The following is a 23,768-nucleotide window of genomic DNA, read 5'->3' as shown; positions in this document are numbered from 1 at the left end:
CAAGTTCTGTGAAAGTTTGGAAGAGCGCCTGCAGAAGGAACCACATCTAATATACTTCTATGACTGCACGCGTGCCATTCTTTTTTTACCGGGGCTACCATTTTTTTTCTTCAGTTTTATATAGCACTAACTCAACCCGATGATATTAGAGCGCTTTACGTGAGCACCAGTTACATTACTCAAGGACACATTTGTGTTTTTTTAGGCACAGGAGATTAAGTGATTTGCCCAGAATCAAAGGACGTTGAGCCAACGCAGTCATTTAACAAAACAGCACAGATGAGCAGGTCTTTCAGTTTAGCCACTTTACGTATAATTGTGTTTACTTGAGGAAAACCTTTTTTAATTCAATATAAATGCCAGTGGGATTGTTGCTGCTGTCCTATTGACTCAGTGGAAGCAAACATACTACATTTTCAAGCATGCGTTAGGGTGTCCTTCAAAGCTTGTGGCTTGTTTTATATGCAACCCCAAATGTCCAATAAGACTCGCTTGATCTCCTAAGGGATTAAATGAGTGATCAACAAATTGTATGTGCTTTATTCGTTGAAGGTTCCAGTCACCCTCATACAATTTTATTTTCATACATTTTTAATTACTTCCCTAAATAAAGATTAGGAGAGCATGTTATCTCACAGCTGTTCTAAGCTTAGAAGTAACATTCAGACTCTTTTCCACAGATTATGACTTGAACCTGTTTACAATTCCTTCCCTGGGGTTAACGTCATGGTACCACTTGAGGCTGCTGTAGCTTCGTACCATTTATTAGGTCGAGCCTAGCGCAGCACGCATGCGCCGGTCTAGGGGGGCCCTTTGGGAGTTGGTCTGCACTTTTCAAGCATTCGTGCTTGTGGCGGCATCCACCTCCTGCGAGGTGGATGCCGCCACAAGCATGAGTGCTTGAAAAGTGCAGACCGCTTGTTTTTCTTGCAGTACTCTTCGTTTTCTCTCATCGTTCACGTTCGGGCCTTCCTGGCCCCAGCGTCTACCCCCGGACTGCATGCCTCCTGCTACCCCTTCCCTTTCTCCGAGCGGCACCCACTGCTGCGCTAAAGGGGTTTCTTTCAGGAGAGAACAGGAATAGAGCGGGACAGGTAAGCTCACTTTAAAGGGTATAGGACTCTGTGTTTGTTACATCTAACTATGCCTTCTTCTGTCATTTTTTTTATTTTCGAAAAACCTTCACAGTTTGCACTTCAACTTCCTCATCTTTGTAGCTCTGTTCTCTCCCAAAGTCCAAGTCCCCTCATAAGGTGGAATAATCTGTTCTCCGCTGGCTGCTGGGCTGTTATGATGTTCCATTTTATAGAGCCTCAAGCTTTGAATGGGTTCTTTAACAGAAAGCCGACTTCAATGCCTGTTCAACATTTCTAAAGCGCACGCGCTCGAGAGGTGCCATGAGTCATCCGACAGAGGTCCGCTGCGGAAGGCTCATTTACTGTTGCGCTACCGTAATTCATTGCCTAGTCACCCCAAATCCAAAATGACCCTCAAAGCAGCCATGCGACTGACTATTATCTCAATGGAGAAAATAAAGACTTGTAACGCAGAACCACAATGAAACTCACTTTGCGCATGTAGAGCTCTCCCCGCCCCCTTCAGGGTTGTAAAGTGAGGCTACCCTGGCAGAAAATGTAAGTGATCAGGATTTACCATATACAGTATTTCACAGGGACATGTTATGAAAGCGCTCTGTGCTTTACTGTGGGTTTGCCGCTGTACCTTACATGGGTTTCTGGATCAACAATCTAGTAGCATCGTTCAAACCAAGGCGTACTGGACGAGTGTCTAAGCAACGGTAGCACTGGAGCTTCTAGGCTTAACTGGCAGAAGAGGGCAGGGTTACATGCAGCGACTGTGTGAGGTTGGAGGCAAGCCTACCTGAGGGGTTCTTACTCGGGGTATCTGTGATAAGAATGCACCAATCCTCATTAGCAGTTATCTTAGAAGCCTGACTACAGCATTAGATCGCGCTGCTGAGGCTATATCTGTGCTTAGAGGTCCATTTCCCAAAGCTATAGGCCTAAGCCACAGGAGAGGGCCATAAAGAAAGAGGCCTTGAACAGCCACTATAGACCGAGGCAGAAGGGCTGGTGTACAGATGTCGCCGGTATACAAATGTCAAGAAGTAGCGCTTGTGAGTCCCCGAGATTTTATTTTAAGATTCATGTACAGAGCCCTGCTGGCTGTCGCTGCTCCCTCTGCCAACTGTCAAATGCTCACCCCTCCATGCACACGCTCTCCTCTTGCTCCAACATTCTCATTCACTCCCACAGCCAACATTCTATGCAGTGGCCATGCAGAAGCGGAGAGCAAAGTGAATGGGCAGCATAAAACACCCCCCCCTTTTTTTGACACATGAATATATCAAAAAACTGATACGTGTCTAACAGACAACTTGAAAGACCTATATATATATATATCTCATGCGTATCATTCCAGTAAATGCGCTCTCAGGCCAATAACTCCAGAAACATTCCAATTAGCAACAACCATTTGCAATGCAATAGGTCTCGTATTTGCAAGAGTTTTAGCTATTGGCATTGTAAATGACAATGCTTTTTATTTATGTTTTGAAAACCTGCAAGTGGAGCGTAAACACGCACTTTGTACTTATAGAAATTGCTTATGAGAAACAAGGCTGGCAGTAACTGCTCCTCTCTTACTGCCAGACTTGCTTCTCATAAGCAAGGACTAAAAGTAGAAGTTGTGTGCTTAAGCACCTCTTGCAGGTTTTAAAAACACATGAATAAAAGGCATTGTCATTTACAATGCCAATAGCTCAAACCCTCACAACTGCTAGGCCTATTGCATTGCAAATGCTTGTTTAATATATCAGTGTTCAAAGCTAAAGATTGTTTGTATAATTGGAATACCAGGGGACTTTGGGCCTGTGAAGCAAAGTTCAAAAGATGAAATTGCTTCCTGAGTTTTCCATGAACCGATCACTACTGGTCTGGTGCTTCGGAGACAGCCTGAACTCACATATAGCAAGGTCCATGCACTGCTCAGACAATTTGGCTTTTGTAAATTCAGTGCATAGTTTACAGCGGGAGGTGTGTTAAATCTGTCATCTTATTGTATTAAACATAACTTAAACCCTCGAGCTAATGCTTCAGGCTGTTCAATACTCTGGTGATGCAGTTGTACACAGAATGTTATAGTGCTTTTGACTTGCATCCGGGCACTTGCCTTTCTGTTTATGCTTTAAAAAACCTAGGAAAGTGTCCAAATTTTTTTTCCTGAGGCAAGCATGTATTTCTGAATCAGACCCAGTGTGTAGTAAATGTATAGCTCTTCAATCCCTGGCGCCACAGCACCCAGGATAATGTGCTGCATAGCTAAACGCTTATAACGTTCAAAACGTGAGACCTATTGGCTTTGCCAATGCTTATTTTATCCTATTGTTATTGTGAATAATGGTAACCATATATGAGCTCGGGCGCACAACTAATTGTAAAGGCAAAGTAATACTAGAAAATAAATATAATAAATGAGTGCTTCTAAGGGAGAGGGATAGGTTGCCACTCTATCCCACAGAACCCAAAATGAATTCTGGGTACAGCGATAATCACAAAGAAATTCCCCCCGAGCACTTCAAAAAATCAATAATTAAAGTACATATATTCTTATAACACAGAACTATAAGTATAAGTGCTAAAGCAGTCCAAATATTTCTTTCTTCTTTTTTCAAAATAAAGTTCAGATGGTAAAGTTCCAATTGTAGAACACCAGAGCTCAAATGTCCAGCTCAAAGGTATATCCAGAAGAAATGTAATGGTTGTCTTCCAAAAGAATTTTCTTTGCAGCCAACACGTGTTTCGTCAGGCACTATTTACATGCATCAATGACTTCATCATGGCTGCAACCCAAAAAGATATAGCTGGACATTTGAGCTCTGGTGTTCTACTATTGAAACTTTACCATATCAACTTTATTTTGAAAAAAGAAGAAAGAAATATTTGGACTGCTTTAGCACTTATACTTCGAGTTCTGTGTTATAAGAATATATGTACTTTAATCACTGATTTTTTGAAGTGCTCGGGGGGAATTTTTTTGTGCTTATTTTATCCTGATGTGCAATATTAAAACAGCTTATCCTGTGGTGGTTGATCTAAGATAAATGTATTAACACAGACATTATGCCCTCTGTGAATGTGTTTAAATTAGATATTATTTGAATACATGTAAATTATATGCGCAGCTGGTCTACAAACATGCATATAGCACTAAATAATTGCCAACTGCTTGCCTTATCAGCTGATTTGCAGAGATGCTGATTTTGTGTTACAGTGAATGTGTATTGCTGAATACTTTTATGAATGTGTAGAAGGTGCTTGAATTTGAGCTAGTGCAATGAGGTTTTTGTACTTCGATACAAATTGAGTTACTTATTGGGCTAAGGAAAGGAGCATAATCTATCCCCATTTTTAAAACTAATGTTAATACTATATGCATTTGTTTTACACAACTAATTATGTAATTATGCAAATAATTACACCATGCAGCAACACCACCACACAATTACAAACGTTTGCAATTAATATATGATTAATAAAAACTGAATTTTATCTTTTCTGTACATTTACTTGTAGGGTTACAGAACTGGCTATCCCTATCGATGTCCTGCTCTGAGAGAAAAAGCTAAAAAGTACAGTGACGTTGAGATTCCTGCCAGTGTAACTGGCTACTCCTTTGGAAGCGAAGGCGACTCAGGCACTTGCTCCCCTCTCAGGCACAGTTTTCAGAAACAGCAGCGAGAGAAGACAAGGTGGCTGAACTCTGGCAGGGCCGATGAGACTTCTGAAGAAGGGCAGAACGGCGGTAGTCCCAAGTCGAAGACTAAGGTGTGGACGAACATTACACACGATCACGTGAAACCCTTGCTGCAGTCTCTCTCGTCCGGTGTCTGCGTGCCAAGCTGTATTACCAACTGCTTGGTCTGTGCCTACCTTACTGTTCATAGTTAGTTGATAAAGAGCAATGTGAGGTGACTGGCATTTGGAGGCTTTGGGAATATAACACTGTTCTGTCTTTAAGTGGAATGGTTCTTACTAACAAAATGGCTTAGTTTGACCTAATAACATCTTTCACTAATAATGCAAATCTTAAATTTATCTCTCTTTAAGCTGCTTTTGAGAATACCTCATTAACATTTGTATAATTTAATTCAAGTAGTGACTTTACTTGAATGGTCTGTGTCACTGTGTGACTGATAAATTTATTAATCAAATTCATTTAATATTAAATTGGATTATTTTATATAGAACCTACAGCATATTATCTGTTAAATTAACATGGAATTCAGTTTTCTCTTAAGCAGTTTTTGGGCGTGTAGTTGGCACATATAATTTACTATTTTCATTATATATGCTTTGATCTTTGCCCTCTTCTTCCCGTACTTTGTGTCTTCCCTAAATGTGCGTCTTTTATGTACATTCCTATATTTGTTTCCTAAAGCCTCAAAAATGTTCCACTCCAGTTACCTTTTGCATGAACTGTTGCATGCCAGTAGATGGCCATAAATGAGGAAGTCTTCCTCGAGTACCAGCTGGGTGCGGCATGACTAAAGTGCAGCTCGGGCCATCAGCAGGCACTAACCAATAGATTCTGCAACTGGTACTTAGAAGAAATTTCTATATTATTTTTGCTACCAGAACAATGTGCTACATAAGATGAAAAGGTTCTCAAAGGCAATAGAAAACGGTCTCGTGTGGAAATGTGCAAAGGCTACAAAAGTGTATGGTTTCTTTTACTGCTCTAAATCAGTGTAACTGCAATTCTTTATTGGAGTTGATTCACATAGACAATTAGCATACAGACAGTATAGTGTTTTAAAATAATGGAAAAATCTTCCTGTTGGATGCTTCTTTTTCAAGAGTGATGTACTCTTGCTAGAATTAGAGTGAAAATGAGGGTTAATTTAGCAAAATTGCATCACTTCATGGTTAATATGATAAGACGTGTTTTCCTTGTATGAGTGGTAATGCTGTATTTGTGAGTGCCAAAAAGGTTTCTGGTTACAAATGATCAAATATTTCATTGTAAGTGACATAACTTATGAACGAACAGTACACACTACTATGAATTACAAAGCCTGCATAGCTGCCTTTTTTAAATGAAGGTTACAAATGTTCTGCTAATACCCATCATCGAGTCTTTGAAAGTAAATACACAAAACACCTAATTCCTAAATATGCAAAAGTACAACTATGATGTGAAAGAAAGTGATTTGCAGGTGTAAAGGGAGATTGTGGACTTTACGCCCTAGATTTAAGTTAGTTTTGTGAACATTGAGCTTGTACCTGGATTGTTCTGCAGTACTCTGGCTAAGAGTTAGGGCAGGTCTGATTGGTAGGTTGTGGGTCCTAAGTGCATTTAACACTCCAAACCAGAAGGCAGGAGCAGCCGCACTTAATTATTAGGAACAGGAAAGAAAGAGCTGCATGTTTTAGGGGGTTTATGCGCAGTAGTTTTCCCCTTGTGGAAAATATTTTCTCTGTGCTGAAAAAATGAAAAACAAATTTAATGCACACATGCATACAGTCCACAAGAGCAAGTTTAGTGGTGTTTTGTGCTTGAAAGTCTACAATTTGTAGATTTCCAAGAAAAATACTTTATTTTGTAAGTCCACAAATAGTTAAAAATAAGTAAAAATCAAATATAGAAAATTATAATGCACTCATTCCTGACGTTTTCCTAAATCTGTATAGGGTAAAGATGAGCATTTCTACTCTTATTGATGCTTCAAGTATAATCTGTGTTTCCATCTATATAGTTTAATAAATATACACACACACAATATCATAATTTGAGTGTGTTCATTTTTAGATTGTTCACATCAGTTCTGATTATATAACAAAATGCTGTGGTATATTGGCATATAGATTTAATGGGGAAAATGTACTTATAACAGACCGATGCAATTAAGCCCACTACATACAGAAATAGGTTTTCCTGTACTAAACCACATTTGTAGATCAAGATGCTAGATTTGAAGATCTAGGTATGGTGATTGGGGAACTCAGATTCTTAAAAATAAGACCCCATCCATCAAACTAATGTTTTTTCAATTATGTGATGAAATTGTTCTGTTGTTTTGGGGATATGACATACCTAACAATATATGTAAGACCACTTATCACACTGTTTAAGGTAAATTGTGTCATTGTTTCCTTACAATGGCAAAACATCATAACTCTGTCCTTTCCTACTTACCCATCTGGTTCTAAATATTGCTGCAAGCATGAGTGGAAACTGCTCTTCGAAATTATTCTTTGCATTTATGGAGTTAACATTGAATCCCTCACCTTGAGCTTGTTGCTCAACATGAGAGGTCATGCCCATTTTCTTTGCATTATGCCCCGTTTTCCAAATTTCTTGTTTTCATGTGTCTTTAGAGACTCCTTCTAATTTTAAGATGTAAGTTGATCTCCGCTTCTGTGAGTTGTCTGCTAGAGAGTATCACCCAAGGGCACTAATTTACTGCCGATCTTACGGGGACTAGAGAGATGTGTGCCTGCCCAGGTACACTCTGATTCATTTCCCATTCTCTTGAGGCTCTTCACTTCTCTACTTCTCTTTGACTTTTATATGGGAGGAGCTGGATTATTTGATTGCTTCTTTCCAACACTTATTATAGGTATTTTAATATCCTTGGGCCTTTTATGCTGCTAACGTTTCCACGTGGCTCTGTGAAACATTACCCCCACCCCACCTCCGCAAGACATTCTACTGCATCTACTGAAATGGTTTCAGCTGTTAACGTATTAGCATTATTTTCTTTAGGTATCTCAAATTTCCAAGCCTGCTTGCTGGTAACCCAAACTAGTACTACTAATTATCTGGTTCCTAGTTTTTGAGACCATAACAGCCTGCTTAGAGGTTATGAAGGGGGTTGGGCTGATCGAACTGTCTTTTGGCTCCTTGTTGAATGCATCCTAGGCATTGACGCTAAACAGGAAATGGCAAAAAATAATGCTGAACCAGGGATTATTTATCCCTCCAATCCTTGGTTTAGGAGAGAGTCGGTATGGTAAAAACAAAACTTCAAAGGGTGCAGAAATGAGTAGGATCCAAAGGGCATTTTCAAAAACATCGAATGCTATTGCAGCTCAAACTCCAAGAAGCAGCACTAAAGGATTGGGTCATAAAGTAGGGAGCAGGTTAATGACTGGTGATGTGAGAAGAAGGGAATGAGTGTAAATATATAAAACTTATTTCCTTCAGACCAAGTACGTTATTCTAAAATTGAGGTTTACGGTTAATCAAGCTGTTGTGTTTCTCTTGATGAGCTATCAGTGAGATAGTGGTCAATTAGATGTTGGAAAGTTCATTCACGCATCACGGTTGTCAAAATATTGTGCTGTAGAGGACTATATGGAAAGAAAACAGAGTACCGAAGGAAGGGCTTCTGTTTTTCAAATCAGTTACATCCTTCAGAGCTGCTGTTTTCAAGTAGCAATGTGATGGTAAAGGAAGACCCAAGCTGTTTAAAACGCTTGATTCAAATGGATTACAGAGAATAACGTCTAACTGGAGTTCAGTAGCTGATGTCAATATTACGTTCCGACAGTTAAATTGACCCTGTAGTTAAAAAAGGCTCTGCAACCCTAAGACACATTCCTAAAATCTAGTGATGTACAATAGCATGCCTGAAAGCATTCTTCAAGTCAAAAGTGAACTCTGCAGTATACAATAGAATATTTTATTGTAGGGAGTTGATGCTCATACTTTTTCAATTTCCTTTGCTTAGCAAAAACATGAACTCTTATTCAATCATAGAGACTTAGACCCATTTTTGTGAGGTGGTTCACCCAGTGGTTCATCTAGATCTTATGGGATTGAAGCTTCTTTGTTTCGTTTGAAAATGCTGTTAGTCCTGCTAATTCTAAGATATGAAGTCATACTTTCAAAGTTTGATTTCTCATTTGTCTCTAAAGTCTCTGACCTCACCCAGGTCAACTGTTTTAGACCCAACTGTAGTCTACAGGCAATCCTATAGGATCGCCCCCCCCCTTCTCCAGTGCTTTTAATTCTTTATGTGAAAAACTGGGGATTGATTCCATTCAAACAGAGCGGTCTTGAAAGAAGCTAGCTTCATATCAGACCGACAAATCACTTAAGTCCCTTGTATCAAGTTTGGTAATTCAAATAGCTAACAGTGGCCAGCTAGCTAACAATTTGTTTGTAGTACCCCTTTGAAAAATTGGGTTCATAAGGCCAGCTTACTCCAGCTCAGTCTTTTACTTTTCTGCCTGGGAAGCAGAACGTGAAGAACTCTTTCTCCTCAAAGAAACTCCAGTATTACAGCCTATCTAACTGGAAAGTTCACATTCAGAAACCTCTCACAGACCAACAAAAAAGTACAGTTTCATATTGTCTATTTTGTTTCTCAGTTATGTGGCTCTGGTTTGACTTTCGTAGAGGATTTCTATGGTTAACCTGTTAGTTGTACCGTTCTCTGCCATTTACGTCCTATTATTTTTACTTGCCCAGCAGCTACAAAACCTGTAATAAATTAATGTAAACAAACAGTTTCCCACTATTACTTGTGGATTACCTAACACACATGACAATGTGATTTTCATTGAATGACAAAGTAGCCAGTGCCTTTTATGACACGCCAGTGAACATTTGACCTCCGTTACTGTACCTCGCAATTTGTTTTTGCCTGTTATTATGTTGATCAAAACAAACTGAGACACTAGCTTTCTGTAATAGGCTTGCTAGTTGTCATAGTCCCTGCCTGGAGGACCAGCTAGTTCAGTCTTGAGGGTCAAAGTTTGACTGCTATATTCTGATCATGCAGGCATTGCCAAAGTTCACCTGACCTAATCCTTATTCACTCACTTGTGAGATGCTCTCAAGTAAACAAAGCCACCAAAAACATCCCCCTTATTTTGTCACAAAGGCAAATATTTCTCGATAAATTGCCTCTGAGCTCCTGTTGTTACATAAAGGGGGTTCATTTTCAATTCAAATTTCACACCAACCAAGAAATAAGGCAGCATCCATGGCTTTCAGAAAACGTGTACTTGTTTAGGTTTGTAGGGTGGTACTTGAGCTATTCCCAGCTCAATTCTTATGCAGTGTTTTTCGATTTCTGGTGATGCTGTTCCCTTCTACATGTGTTTTGTGATATTGGTCACCATCCTATGGGGATGAAAAAGGCACAACATCATGAAAGGGTAATGAAAGTTAGTTTGAGGGCATGTATGCTAGGAGGTCCTTGGTCTCCAGCTTTGAAAATTCCCACCTGGCAATCTTCTGCATCACACAAAATTAGTAGTAGTGGAACTGAGAAAGCTTTGGCAAAGGCATAAGAAAGTCTGTATCTCACAGCATTCATGTTATAGAGCCGATTGCCATTGCCGCCTGCAGCATTATTTACAACCAATTTTCTCTGTTTTCATTGTTTGACAATTGAAAACCTGTGTCTGAATTCCACATCTAGGAATAACCCTCATGGCCCTTTTTTCATAGATTGGTAAAAATATTGAATGACTATGAAGGTGGGGAGAAAATAAAAAAAAAACCTTCACAATTCCACTTTAATAGGCATGTTTTCTTTGGGGTCTCTTTTTTTAAAGAAATCCCTTTTTTGTTAAAAGGTGTTTAAACTGCATGATGATTCTTTTTTGTGAAGTATTAATTCACATTTTTCCCAAACTTCCTCAACTATGAATCCAACAGAGCTACATCGTATAGTCCGGAATCTATATCCAACACTATTAGTGCAGAGTTATCCACATAGTTCAAAGAAGAGCTATATTTACATTTGTCAGGAAGGTGTTACAGGTAATTTTCATGCTCCTCCAATACACTGCTGTAACACCTAAACCCATTGCCATGTGATAAATCGATGTTGCCAGCGGTTAGTTTGTACTGCATTAGGGTGACATGGATCTAGTGGGGCATTGGGGAAGCAGGTAAAGTAGGATGGGGGCTATGCTGAAAGAAAAACCTGATGTATAGAACAGTGCATTATTCTTTTCGTTGGTATGGAGCATCCTGTCCCTGAAGAGACAGTGCCTTGGTTCTTTACCTTAAACATAGCATTGGCACAGGTTTCCCTGAAGGTTCCTGGGCAGTACTCGGTCAAGAGAAATCTCTGAATTTCACCCATTCATCCAGTTTAACGTTGAAACTCTTTTCCCCGCAGTAGTCCAATAGGTACATTCTCTCATAAGCTATTTTGTTCATTGCGTTGCTGTGAAAAGTGTCCTTTCATTAAAATGACTGATTCTCGGGACGTGTTCTTAGAAAGATGATTGTTAAACCTGTTTAAGAGTCGTCTATATCTAAGCATAAAAACTGTCAATGCATGATCCCCTTGATGCCTTAAGCATATTTCACGCATGTAAATGAATCCCTTAAGTGCTGCCTTGAAATTTGTGTGAATTTACAATACCAAATGATCCCTCCAAAACTAAAACGAATTGTCCCTTTCATTAGTATTTTTCTTTTACAGAGAGATATCTGGGAATATTGGCACTTAGCCGTGTCCGTATAGTATGTCATCTAGAGAAAGGAGGAGAAGATGCCCTCTGAATATGTGCAGTGCTCTTTGGGTTTGTTTCTTTTATACCAAGTGGATACATGCAGAATTTACTTAAGATAATTAACCTTTTCATATTCAGGAGATTTGTGACACCCACTAAAGTCTGTTGGATATTGCAACTTATACCCACCCTTAATGCATTTACACATGTTTAGATATGAGGAGAATGTTTGCAAGGATATAGGAGTGTGTCTGAATTCTGTTACTGTCAATAATTACTTGTCTCAGTGATTTACTTTTTACATAAAAAGTTTCATTAAATAGGCAAATAATGCACTGAAGTTTTTGATGGGGAGTAGGTAGGCAGAAGTTATGTGAGGAAAGGTGTGCATTTTTAATATCTACATTCATCTTTTCTATACAACCTTGAGGAATGTTTCCTATATACTTGAGTAGATTGGTTAACAAAAAATGCTTTACGTAAGTTTGCTGAAGAAAAACTCGCCATACCAATTTACATATGTTCAGAATATTTCAAGGATATTTTTTGTGATAAAGTTCAAATCCTTCCACGATTTGTGCTGTAAGTAACTCTGAAAATGTTACTTTTTTGGACAAAGTAAAAAAGAAATATCTGCATTCACCTATAATAGTCTTCATACATTTGTCCATTCATAAATACAGTAACATTTTTATTGTAAGCATTATATGTATTCTCATTATTAAGAGAATAAGGATGCCCCTCCTCACGAGCAGTGCATCAAAACAATTAATACATTGGGAATGTTGCAATACATGCTCTCGTTCATCTGAACTAAGGCTCTACCTGCTGTTGCATATATTCATAGCAGACTGTCCTTAAAGGAGAGAGTGGGAAGTGTTATTGCATTAGTAGGATTTATCCCATTTATTATGTATTGCTTCACATTATAAAGGAAAATGGGAGAGGTAAATGTGGAAGAGAGATTGAGGTTCTGAGACCTCCATCGTTCACTACTTCAACACCATAATCTTTGCCAAAAATATAGCTTATTATTAAGATGTTTACTGATCTTAATTTAAATTCTAAGTTGAAACCAAACCTATGCAACGGTCATCTCTTTATTGATATTTTATGCTCGTCTGAATGTATCCCCATTTACAACACATGCATTTTGGATGAGAAGGTTGTGTCTCTTGTTGCTATAAAAACATAATAGCAAGTTTTTTTATCTTAACCAATCTTCAGAAATTGACTTTGTTGTAAACCACCTGAGGTGCATACTTGATGCAGTTTTCAGATGCCTTGAGCGTTGTTTACTTCTATGATCTCTTTTGGAAAGAAAACAAGGAGACCAGACTTGCAGTTGTAGGAGACCTATTGGATCATATACTGTTTTGAACCTCTGAGATACTTATTTGTATTATAAATGAAGCATCCTGTAATGTGGTAGATTGACTTGGCACATTCTGAATCCCTATCTCTCCATTGTTTGTACAGCAATGGTTAGCATTTGAGCAAAAACTTGATTTAAGTTTTCACCTCCTGGTATGCAGCACAGTGTAGTAGTCCACTTCTAAGCGTTTTTGTTTTTTAACATGATTGGACAGAAAACCTTATTTTGGCCATTTAAACTCCAAAATACAGTCCACGCCTAACCTTACAAGTGGCTCTTTTATCCATTATAACCTTGACATTTGTCCCATTTACTACCTGTCAAACATTGAACATGTAGATTGGGGGACAGTTGCTTTTGGTAGAATGCCATCTATCACATTTCTTCAAAATGTGCAAATGGAATTAAGAGAATGGTCTCACAATATACAGGCTATCTTGGTGGTGTTCTAGTTGTTCCATATGGACTTTGTGGTGGTCACTAAATGTTATGGTATTGTGAGCAGCATCAACTGGGCAAGCTCGTCATGTTTTGTAAACCGTAATCTGAACAATTGGAGAAGGTTCCTGAAGAAAGTGAACGTTTGCTTGCACATAGATGGTTATGAAAATACATTCATTTTGTTTTCAAATGGGAAGATGCTACTTAGATTGTTTGTGGTTTGTATGCAGAAAGGGTTGTGCTGTAACATTAAGCTTGCTCATAGGTAAAAATGTATTGCCAAGTTTGGCATGTAAAAGTTTAATATTTTGACTGTTACAATTATCTTTAATGAAAGGCTGGAGTGATATTTTTAATCTATGAAGATTAGAATCAGTGAGTATACCATAGCTCCATATTCATTCCATTTTTTCTTTTTTTGCAGTTGCAAAACATTTTTTTACTTCTTTTGCTTTTTTTAAGGTTTGACCAGTATTTGCTATATTATTGTAATGTGAACACCCAGGAAAAAGCAAAGCATTGCTACCTGCAGCAGGTTTGTTTTAATGCTCAATGCATCTTATTTTCCACTGTGAGTAGTTCACATTTATGAACTGATGGGTAAAGATGGCAGAATTTGCTCAAGGGTTTGAGGGAAATGTGTGGAACTGAGATTTTCCCACGTTATGAATCTGATGCACTGACTGTATAAAACAACCAATCTACAAAAGAAACCATGAAGCGCTTTACGTTTTTGTTCTGGGATATTTTTGTAACCCTCACAGCTGTAAGTTATATAAAATATTCGACATCACCAAATGTCTGCTGGGTTTCTAGTTCATTGATGATGCTGCTATCTTCTGCTAGAAGATATAATCCCTAACCAATATTTTGCATAAATGTTCACCGCTCTGCATGGTGTCAAAACTACATGGGTCACTTAGACCTGTGATATTTTAAATCAGTGTTTATGCAATTCTTCTACATCTGTGCAGAGCCCCGAGCAGTAATGCTGAATTTGGACTATTGACTTTTAATGAAAATGATGCATTCCGAAGCTGTACTGTGGTTTATTTTAGCACAAACTTTGGTGATGCCCACTCCTGCCTCACAGTACAGATTTTATCCATTACACATGGTTAGTCTCATCACATTGCTTTCCATTGTCTTGTCATCTTATGCTTTAAATTTGTTTTGATGTTTGTACAGTTTTGGAGAAGTGAGCCAATGATCAGGGAATTAAAATGCTACTAAAAGTACTTTCATTTTTACTTTATGTTGCATTTGATAATTTTAGTGACAAGTTTGATTTAGTTTTATTATTTGGTATTCACGAAAATTACACGAACAGAAAAGTAATCTTAAATCCTTATACTTATTGGTTCACTTCTCCGTTTCTTGACTTGTGTGCAATGCATGGTCAGTTCTAATGTATATTTGTACAGTGAATGTTTTTATGAGACTGTGCTGATTGTTGAACCCTTTTGATATTACAGTGGACTAAAGAGGATGGACATAGATCTGCCACCTCTGCTGTCCCTAACCTCTTTGTTCCATTGAATACTAATCCGAAGGAAGTCCAGGAAATGAGGAATAAGGTGAGTATATTTCCTTTATTTGCTATGCATTTGTTCCTTAAAAGAAAAGTATATTGGTTAAGCAGGTGAATAATAAGGAAATTATATAGTCAACAGCATGTAAATGTATAAACAAAACCTAACCCATGTTAGTCATTTTTAAAGCCACTGGAACATATGCATAAAATGTGCTACAGCTTGAGTAGTTGCTACATGAAGAATTAGTTAGGTGACAGTATAATTTGTATGTGAAACTAAAATGTTGAATGAAGGACTAGAGCACTACCTTCAAATTAAAAAATTTGAATGTATGTGTAAGGCATAGGTTGGTTACATTTGTATAATCCTGAAAGCAGCCTTGTGCTCACCTGTCTGTTAAATGACATTGTGTAGGAGTAGGAGCTAACCGTGTTTATTTGTAAACATCTTGTGAAATGTCCAAAGACCAATGCTTAGTTAGTGAAGTGGAGCTTGTTCTTCCATTAAGGAAGAGTAAACAAATATTTTCAGCATTTTTCAATTAGAATTGGGCACGTCTTCTGAACACATAATATGCTTTGCTTTTTCAGTTTCTCCAGTTAAGCCAGTCAATATTACAATCAAAATTCTATATTTACTGATAGATAATGTCATGATTGCAGGATTTGATTTAATTTGTATCTCATAGAATGATGCTGTTGTATAGTTAATTTTGAAATATATTTATCTCCTTTATGAAATGTTCAGGAGGTTTGTAAATTATAATCTTAATCTGCATTCTGTTTCATTCTTGACTGACCTCGGGTTATTTACTACATGGATTTAAGTGAACCGTTTTGGTCCATTGAGATTCATTGGTAATGTTCTTTTCTAAAGCGTTGTTTGCAGTATATACTGCTGTTGATCGCATGCTCTGTTGTGCTCAGAATGTTACATGTATTTTTCTCTTTGAAGAAGTACTTCGGTTTCAAAGTAACTCATGAAATCTCTCCTCCAACCCAAAGTGCAGCAAGACACAAACGTTCTCAGATTTCTATACCCTACTGTGTGCAGTGATGTTTGGAGTTATTGCAGAAAAGCTTTGCTTCGCAAAATAGTTGGTCACCGGAGGCCCCGAAAGCCCAACATCAACACCATAACGTCAAGTGCATTAAACAACACCAACTGAGAATAGATCATTCTGAAGAGACTTGAGCCAGGTGCTATGAGAGTGACTAGTTTGGGGGAGGTTATGGAAAACACTTAATTCTTTCTTAAACTAGCAAGTTCCCATGTTAAGGCCAAGTCTGCCGGCTCTTTCTACTGAGGGACTTTCAGAGAGGTACCTTTGAGGCATGCATGGCCTATTGCAAAAAGACAGTTTGCCAATAGGAAATAGATGATTGGCATATTATTCCGGAATGAAATACTAATGCTCTGCCGAGTCTACCAGGCATTTTGGCCATCAACAATGAAGGATTAGAGTCTGACAGTTTGAGCACCAGTCCCGTAGCCCAGAGGTCAATTAAGAGCAGTCCCATAGCTCACTCTCCAGTGGACTCTTGACTCTAAAGACCAACGTTCTCCAACAACCACAGCGAAGACTGCACAAACGACTAAGGTGATGTCTCGAAATTGGAGAACAGTCACGACTCCCTCGACCTTCAAAAGCCACTGTTTGAGGACAGCCTCCATCGTGGATCAGCCTTGGACAAGGAAATGCCTCCAACACAGCCATGCCGTGACAGAGAAAGCAACTTGCAATAAAGCACATTCTGCCTGGTCGAAATCAGATGTGAAGGTGAACACTGCTCTGTGCTAACAACTAGCCTCGATGCAGATACCTCTGACCCATTTTCACCACCAAAGTCTGCCTCCAAGTCCAAAGGCCTTTAGCACCAAGTATGGACACAGCTTCCTCGCATGGTATATACAGGAACTGATGCACCTTGGAAACCGCAACTGGATGTTCAGCAATGCTGGTCACTGACCATATAATCGCTCGCATACATAACACATGCAGCCATAACAGAAGAAGGACATGCTTACCTTTTAGGAAAATATTTCAGAGAAATTCAAAGCATTCTTGAGGTCTAAAAAGAGAAGAGCAACAACCACTGCTGCACCACTACTTCAATCACAGTCTCCACCCCTAAGTTCTTTTTCTGATTCAAATCGGGATATTTTTGTGACCTTTTACCCACTTATCAAGATCTATGGCCAGATGAGCAGCTAGTTGTGTGGCAGGTTTATATGGAAGGCATCCAGTATGACAAAGTACTGGAGTCAGACCTAGTGACAGCCTATCCACCAGACCACACTTTGCATACTGAGCACTTCATAAAGACACCGATAGATGCATACTACAGCAGAGAGACTGAATGAATAGCTATCCATACTGAAGATGATGCACTAGTCCTTCAAGGTAATAGAAAGTGAGAACTACCCTGCCAGGGTATGATTATATGGTCCCTTCAGTGAGATCCAAAGAGTGGAGGGGGGGTGACATAGGTTAATGCTTAGGAGCCAATGATATATCAAACACATTCAGAGCAAATTGTGAAAAATTAGAAAAGTTTTTATTTTTTAGAAATAACAATTCATAAATAGAGTCCATGAAATAACTTTCTAAAGCATATATGCAAACACAGGAAAAATTGTTTTTCTCTTGGGGCTAAATAAGTATCATCATTAAAAGTTCATACAGGGAATAAGAGTTTATTGGCGTCCACACACTCCCACAGTCATTCACTAAACAAACATACACATCTCAATCTCTCTCACTATCGAAATAATGCAAACATACACATACAAGCATAGAAGGACCTAGGGGCCTGCAACATCACAATCAATGGTTGCTAGGGTAGAAAAAACAACATGGAGGCAGTTAAAGATGAGGTGCAGTAAGTAGTAATACTACACTGGAGGCCATCCATGTAGATCATGCCTACGCGCGTTTCAATGCAAGGCCAGTTTAGGCTGCATCTTCATCAGGGCATTGGAGACCAGGGAGGGGGACATACGCACTGTGAATAAAATGTTCAAGGACCTTGTGAAATTAAGGCTCAAGAATAAATTCAACCCCAGAACCTAGGATCCTTTTCCATCTGAGAAAAGGTATCCCCAGATTCACTGGTTATCCACATGTCCAGAAAAATGCTTTAATGCAGGGCTCAGGAATCACCCAAACCCCAACCAAGAAAGCAAGAGTAGTTGCTGCTGTAAAGCTAAGAAGTGGTCAGTCCTGCAACACATTGGCGCATTTCCAACACCATCGCATTACTCTTCCAGAGAGTTAAACAAATTCATATTGTCAGAGCACTTTCACATGGTCACTCTTCGACAAGTACGTCCCCTGTTACCGCAGGGCGACTTTGTCTACTCTAGAACTAAAAGACGCCTACTTTCACATTACAATTTATCCCGCCCTTCGTAAATACCTCAGAATTGTGATAGCAGGAAAACATTACCAGTTCAAGGTACTTCCATTTGGTGTCACCACAGCCCCCAGAGTGTTCACCAAATGTCTCGCAGTAGTAGCTGCTCATCTCAGAAGACAATGTATACATGTCTTCCCTTTCCTAGACAACTGGCTTATCAAAGCGGACACTTACCAGAACTGTGTATTACACACTTGAACAACAGTACACCTACTTCATCAGTTTTACAATAAATGCACAAAAATCTCACCTGTATCCCGCACAAGTGCAGTCTTTTCTGGGAACTTCTCTCAACACTCTCAAAGCCCTAGCCACTCCCAATGTAGCCAGGATTCACAATGTTCAGTCCACAATACTACAACTTCAACCCAATCAATCATTAACAGCCAGAGTCTTCATGCAACTGCTAGGAATGATGGCATCCTGCATTGCAATCGTACCTCATGCAAGGCTTCACTTGTGTCCTCTGCAAGAAGGTCTAGCACGTCAGTGAAATCAATCACAGGGTCATTTAACCGATCTAGTGTTGGTAGACAGCTGCACCCATCGCTCTCTGCAGTGGTGAAACCCTCAAAACTTAGCAAAAAGGCAGCCCTTCATAAACCCTATTCTACAGACTGTATCTTCAACATTACACAGTACAAGGGCTGTGGTCGAACAGTCACAAATATCTCCACATAAACTACCTGGAACTTTTAGCTGTGTTCCTAGCACTCAAAGCTTTTCTTACCCAACTTGTAGGCAAAACTGTCTTAGTCCGCACGGACAACATGACAGCAATGTACTACCTACAGAAACAGGGAGGAATACACACTCTCCAGCTATCGCGTCTTGCACAAAGCATTTGGAATTGGGTGATTCACCACCAAATCTATCAACTAGCAGAAAACCTTCCAGGGGAAGACCATCAGATTGCAGACCTGCTCAGCAGGCACAGGCAGAAAGTTCACAAGGGTGAACTTCATACCCAAGTTCTTCTTCCCTACTTTAAAAAATGGGGATTTCCACACATAGATCTGTTTGCCACAGTACACAACACAAAATGCCCAAACTTCGCATCCAGGTTACCACACCGGGCATCCAAAGGCAATGTTCTATGGATGAATTGGTCAGGGATATTTGCTTATGCTTTTCCACCTCTCCCACTAATTCCATTACTGGTACGGAAGCTCAGACAAACGTCCCTCACACTGATCTTAGTAGTACCACACAAAGATCTTAGTGGTCCCACATGGGCCTGTCAGCCTTAGTACACCACCCTGTTAGAACTGTTGGTGGTTCCACACCAAAAGCTACATCTCACACCCTGTCTCCTCACTCTGAGCCATGGAGAAATCAGACCTCCAAATCCCAGAGAACTCAACCTAGCGATTTGGCACCTGAAGCCATCAAGTTTGGTTATTTACAACTGCCACCAAACTGTATGAATATTCTCAAAGAGGCTAGAAATCCTACTACTAGAGCATGGTATGAAGCAAAATGGAAACGATACGTTATCTATTGCAATAACAATATCAATCCACTAGATGCTTCTGTACAAAACATCATTTGTTATCTGTTGCATTTCCAGCAATGTGGATTAGCTTACACATCCATTTATTTATTTATTTATTTATTTATTTATGGGCTTGTAACGCGCCGGCATCACATCCGAAGGTGTATCTCCGCGCGGTGCTGTGAAGAAACAGGTCGGGCAGCGCTCCAACTAGAATAGGGTTGTCTTTAGGCATTTCCTGAAAGCTAGATGACTCGGGCACTCTCTGAGGGAAAGGGGAAGACTGTTCCACAGACGCGGGCCCATAATGGAAAGGGCGCGACCTCCCTGTCTAGTCTTGTTATGTCTAGGAACCTGAAGTAATAGCTGATTGCTGGACCTAAGATTGCGGGAAGGGCGGTGGTATACAAATTTCTCGGCCAGATAGTGTGGACCGAGGTTGTGGAGACTCTTGTGCACCACACAGCAAATCTTGAATTCCACCCGTTTCCGGATGGGAAGCCAGTGGAGGGCCTTGAGGAGGGGCAAGGATGGAGTTCTAGGGGGGCATTGGTCACCAGGCGGGCCGCAGTGTTCTGAACCACCTGAAGTTTATTAAGCACTCCTTCATTGGCTGCTAAGAATAGGCCATTACAATAGTCCAGGCGGCTCAGAACGAGGGCCTGGACCAAGGTCTTTCTTGTATTGTCTGGTAGAAGGGGGAACACCTTCCGAAGGAGGCTAATGATGTGGAAGCAGGATCCCGCCGTGGTGCTGGCATGATGGGCAAGGGTGAGGTCATGATCTAGACGGACCCCCAGGTTTTTCACCACCTGTTTCGGGGGAGGGGCCTGACCCAGACTGGAGGGCCACCAGTCAGGGGTCCACAGGATTTTTGCCTCTCCGAATAGCATGACCTCAGACTTTCCCACATTACACTGGAGAAAGTTCTTGGCCATCCAGCTGGCGATCGCAGTCATGCCGTTGGAGAAAGCTTGTCTTATCTCCGGGGTAAAGTTTTTAAAAGTGAACAGCAGCTGCGTGTCGTCAGCGTAAGAGATGGGCATAAACCCGAAAGACCTCATAATGTTGGCCAAAGAGGAGATATATACGTTAAACAACGTAGGGCTGAGACAGGAGCCCTGCGGGACTCCTCTGGTGATGCTGGCCGAGGGGGAGCTGAAGGAGCCCATATTCACCTTCTGGGTACGCTCGGAGAGAAAGCTGGTGAACCACGCCAAGGCAGATCTATCAATACCAATCTCCTTTAATCTGGTAAGGAGGATGGCGTGGGATATGGTGTCGAATGCTGCGGACAAGTCCAGCAGCACCAACACCACTGACATCCCTCTGTCCAGGGACAAGCGTATAGCATCCGTGACGGAAAGAAGAGCCGTCTCGGTGCTATGCCTAGGCCTGAACCCCGACTGAGAGTGGTCCAGACTGCCGGTCTGCTCAATGAAGCTGGAAAGATGGTGATTCACATGCTTCTCCATCAATTTGCTGATGAATGGCAAGAGGGAGATTGGCCTCAGATTAGTCATATCTGACCAGGGGATGGAGGTGTTTTTCCTGATAGGCTTGACCATGGCCTCTTTCCACTCCCGGGGGACCAGTCCCTCGGAGAGGGAGCGATTGATCACCGTCTGAATGGAGGGACTGAGGACACTCCCAATGAGGTGCATGACACGGGCAGGTACAGGGTCCACTGGGCTGCCTGATTTAATAGTCCCAATCAGGGAGTTGACTTGGTCCAAGCTAATCTCGGGGATAGAGGACAGCGCAGCGGAAACAGCGCCGACTATTCCGGGCTGGAGGCTGGAAGAGGGGACCATTTCCTCAATAGGTGGGCTTGCTTGGGAAATGTTTCGATAAATAGAATCAATATTATCGGCAAAAAACCCAGCAGTGTCCTCACACAGTTTTTGGGTCAGCATTTCTGGACTGTCACAGGCGACGGGCTTGGTGAATGTGCAGAGAACCTGGTACAGTAGTTTAGAGTCATTGCCAGCCTCAGACAGTTGGGAGACAATGTGGGATTTACGGGCAGCTCTGATGTTTTTATGATAGAGTCTCATGGCTGAGCCATAGCGGTCTTTATCGGCCGTACTGCGTGAGATTCTCCAGGATTTCTCCAACTTCCTGCAGGCCTTTTTCTCCGCACGCAGTAGGTCCGAGTACCATGGTTCCTGCCTGCGGTCAGAACGCCGGTTACAGCGTCTTAAAGGGGCAATTAGGTTGACCGCCGTGATCAAGGCATCATTGTATTTAGACAGGGCCGAACTGGTGGAGTCAGAGGGGAGAAAGTCGGGAGGTACGAAAGTAGTTTTAAAAGTGTCAGCGGACACCTTATACCACTGCCTGCGCCATAACGGGAGGGGAGCAGGTTGGGGGCGTTCTTTGATAAGGGTAGGGAGGGAGAAGTTGATTACAAAGTGGTCGGTCCATTCCACCTGCGTTGGAGGATAACAAGTTAGGGAGTGCGAGTTGGACAGGATTAAGTCGAGGGTGTGACCGGCCCGATGGGTCGGACCTCGGTTGCACTGTTTAAAACCTAGTACAGATAGATCAGCCAGCAGGTTGCGCGCTTCTGTATTGTCAAACAGTTCACTGTGGACATTGAAATCTCCAAGGAGTACAAAATTAGTCCCTATGCTGATATGAGGAGCTAGTGTTTCCAGAAGGAGGGTCGAAACCTCGGCACAGGGGCCAGGGGGACGGTACACCAGTGCTCCCTTCCAGCAAGCTTGTGAAGAGGAACCAATCTTGAAAACCAGGATTTCAATGTCTCTAGTACAGCATTGGTCGAGAAAGGTAACAGTGAGAGTGTCTTTATAAATTACAGCGACCCCGCCGCCGGTTTTGACAGGGCGGTCGAGCCTAAGAATCTTGTACCCCAAAGGGATCCCCAAGGTGATAGCAGGGACCAGATGGGGTTTGAGCCAGGTCTCCGTACAGAAGCAGTAATCAGGGCGGGTCGAGTGGATTAGGTCCCAAACCTCCGAGTGATGCTTCGGGAGGGATCTTATATTACAAAGTATGCTGTTGCCCCTAGGGGGACTGGGGCCAGAGTCCTCAGGGGTCAGTGTGCCTGAAAGGGGAGGGCATGGGTATGACTGGTAGCGGCAATGCTTACATGAAAACGGGCCCCCGGGACATGGGCCGGGGTCCTGTGCGCAACCTTTCGGCGTCGGGTGCCACAAATTACGTAGGTCATTGGAAGTGTACCTGAGTCTGTCAGATCCGCTAGCGGGGGGTGCCGCGGGAACAGGGGGCATGGCCCCTGGCCCCGTTCGGTCACGGACGGGCACAGACGGGCTCCTCTCTGGCTCGTCTCAAGCGCTTCTAAGGCGCCCCCTGCGCGCAACCGCTGCGCGCTTGGGCGACGAGAGGGCTTAAATGCCCTGCCTGATGCAATCAGCTAGAGCGCTAACAGCGCGATAGTCTGGGTGGGGTCACTGGCTCTTCCTGTCCCGCCCTCCGCTCAATCGGCACTGGTTGCCGTGTCGGACCGGGGCGGGGCAGGGAAAGAATCGAGCACAGGCCCTCTGGGAGTCAGGAGGTCAGCACAATAATAACAGTATGTATCACAAAAGGTTTTTAAAATGTAGTAGTCACAAATTAAAAGTTACACTGTGCAGGAGCACACAAACCGGTACCGGCTAGTGGGGAGCGCCGAGCGCTGTATCAATCACAGCAGATAATAAAGCGGGTCGGGGAGACTCTGCCACCGTCCTCCCTTCCGCAAGCTCCCGCTGCTCCTCGCCGCCTTAAATGCCCTGCCTGATGCAATCAGCTAGAGCGCTAACAGCGCGATAGTCTGGGTGGGGTCACTGGCTCTTCCTGTCCCGCCCTCCGCTCAATCGGCACTGGTTGCCGTGTCGGACCGGGGCGGGGCAGGGAAAGAATCGAGCACAGGCCCTCTGGGAGTCAGGAGGTCAGCACAATAATAACAGTATGTATCACAAAAGGTTTTTAAAATGTAGTAGTCACAAATTAAAAGTTACACTGTGCAGGAGC

General features: G+C 41.6%; 1 protein-coding gene across 11 annotated transcripts in view; it reads left to right on the top strand.

Annotated features, from left to right (window-relative positions):
- The window catches only part of ADD1 (adducin 1), a 582,264-nt gene that overhangs the window by 398,974 nt on the left and 159,522 nt on the right, over positions 1-23,768 (top strand). For 7 of the 11 annotated variants that reach the window (XM_086964171.1, XM_086964166.1, XM_086964170.1 and 4 more), the window contains exons 11-12: positions 4,596-4,940; positions 14,796-14,897. In XM_086964171.1, the coding sequence (XP_086820297.1) occupies positions 4,596-4,940; positions 14,796-14,897 (447 nt within the window). The remainder of the gene's footprint in view (positions 1-4,595; positions 4,941-14,795; positions 14,898-23,768) is intronic. The other 4 variants (XM_086964173.1, XM_086964167.1, XM_086964172.1 and 1 more) reach the window with 1 other exon arrangement.

This window comes from Lissotriton vulgaris, chromosome 3_2 (assembly GCF_964263255.1).
Source record: "Lissotriton vulgaris chromosome 3_2, aLisVul1.2, whole genome shotgun sequence".
In the NCBI taxonomy this organism is placed as follows: Eukaryota; Metazoa; Chordata; class Amphibia; order Caudata; family Salamandridae; genus Lissotriton; species Lissotriton vulgaris.
This window is presented reverse-complemented; position numbering and strand designations above follow the sequence as displayed.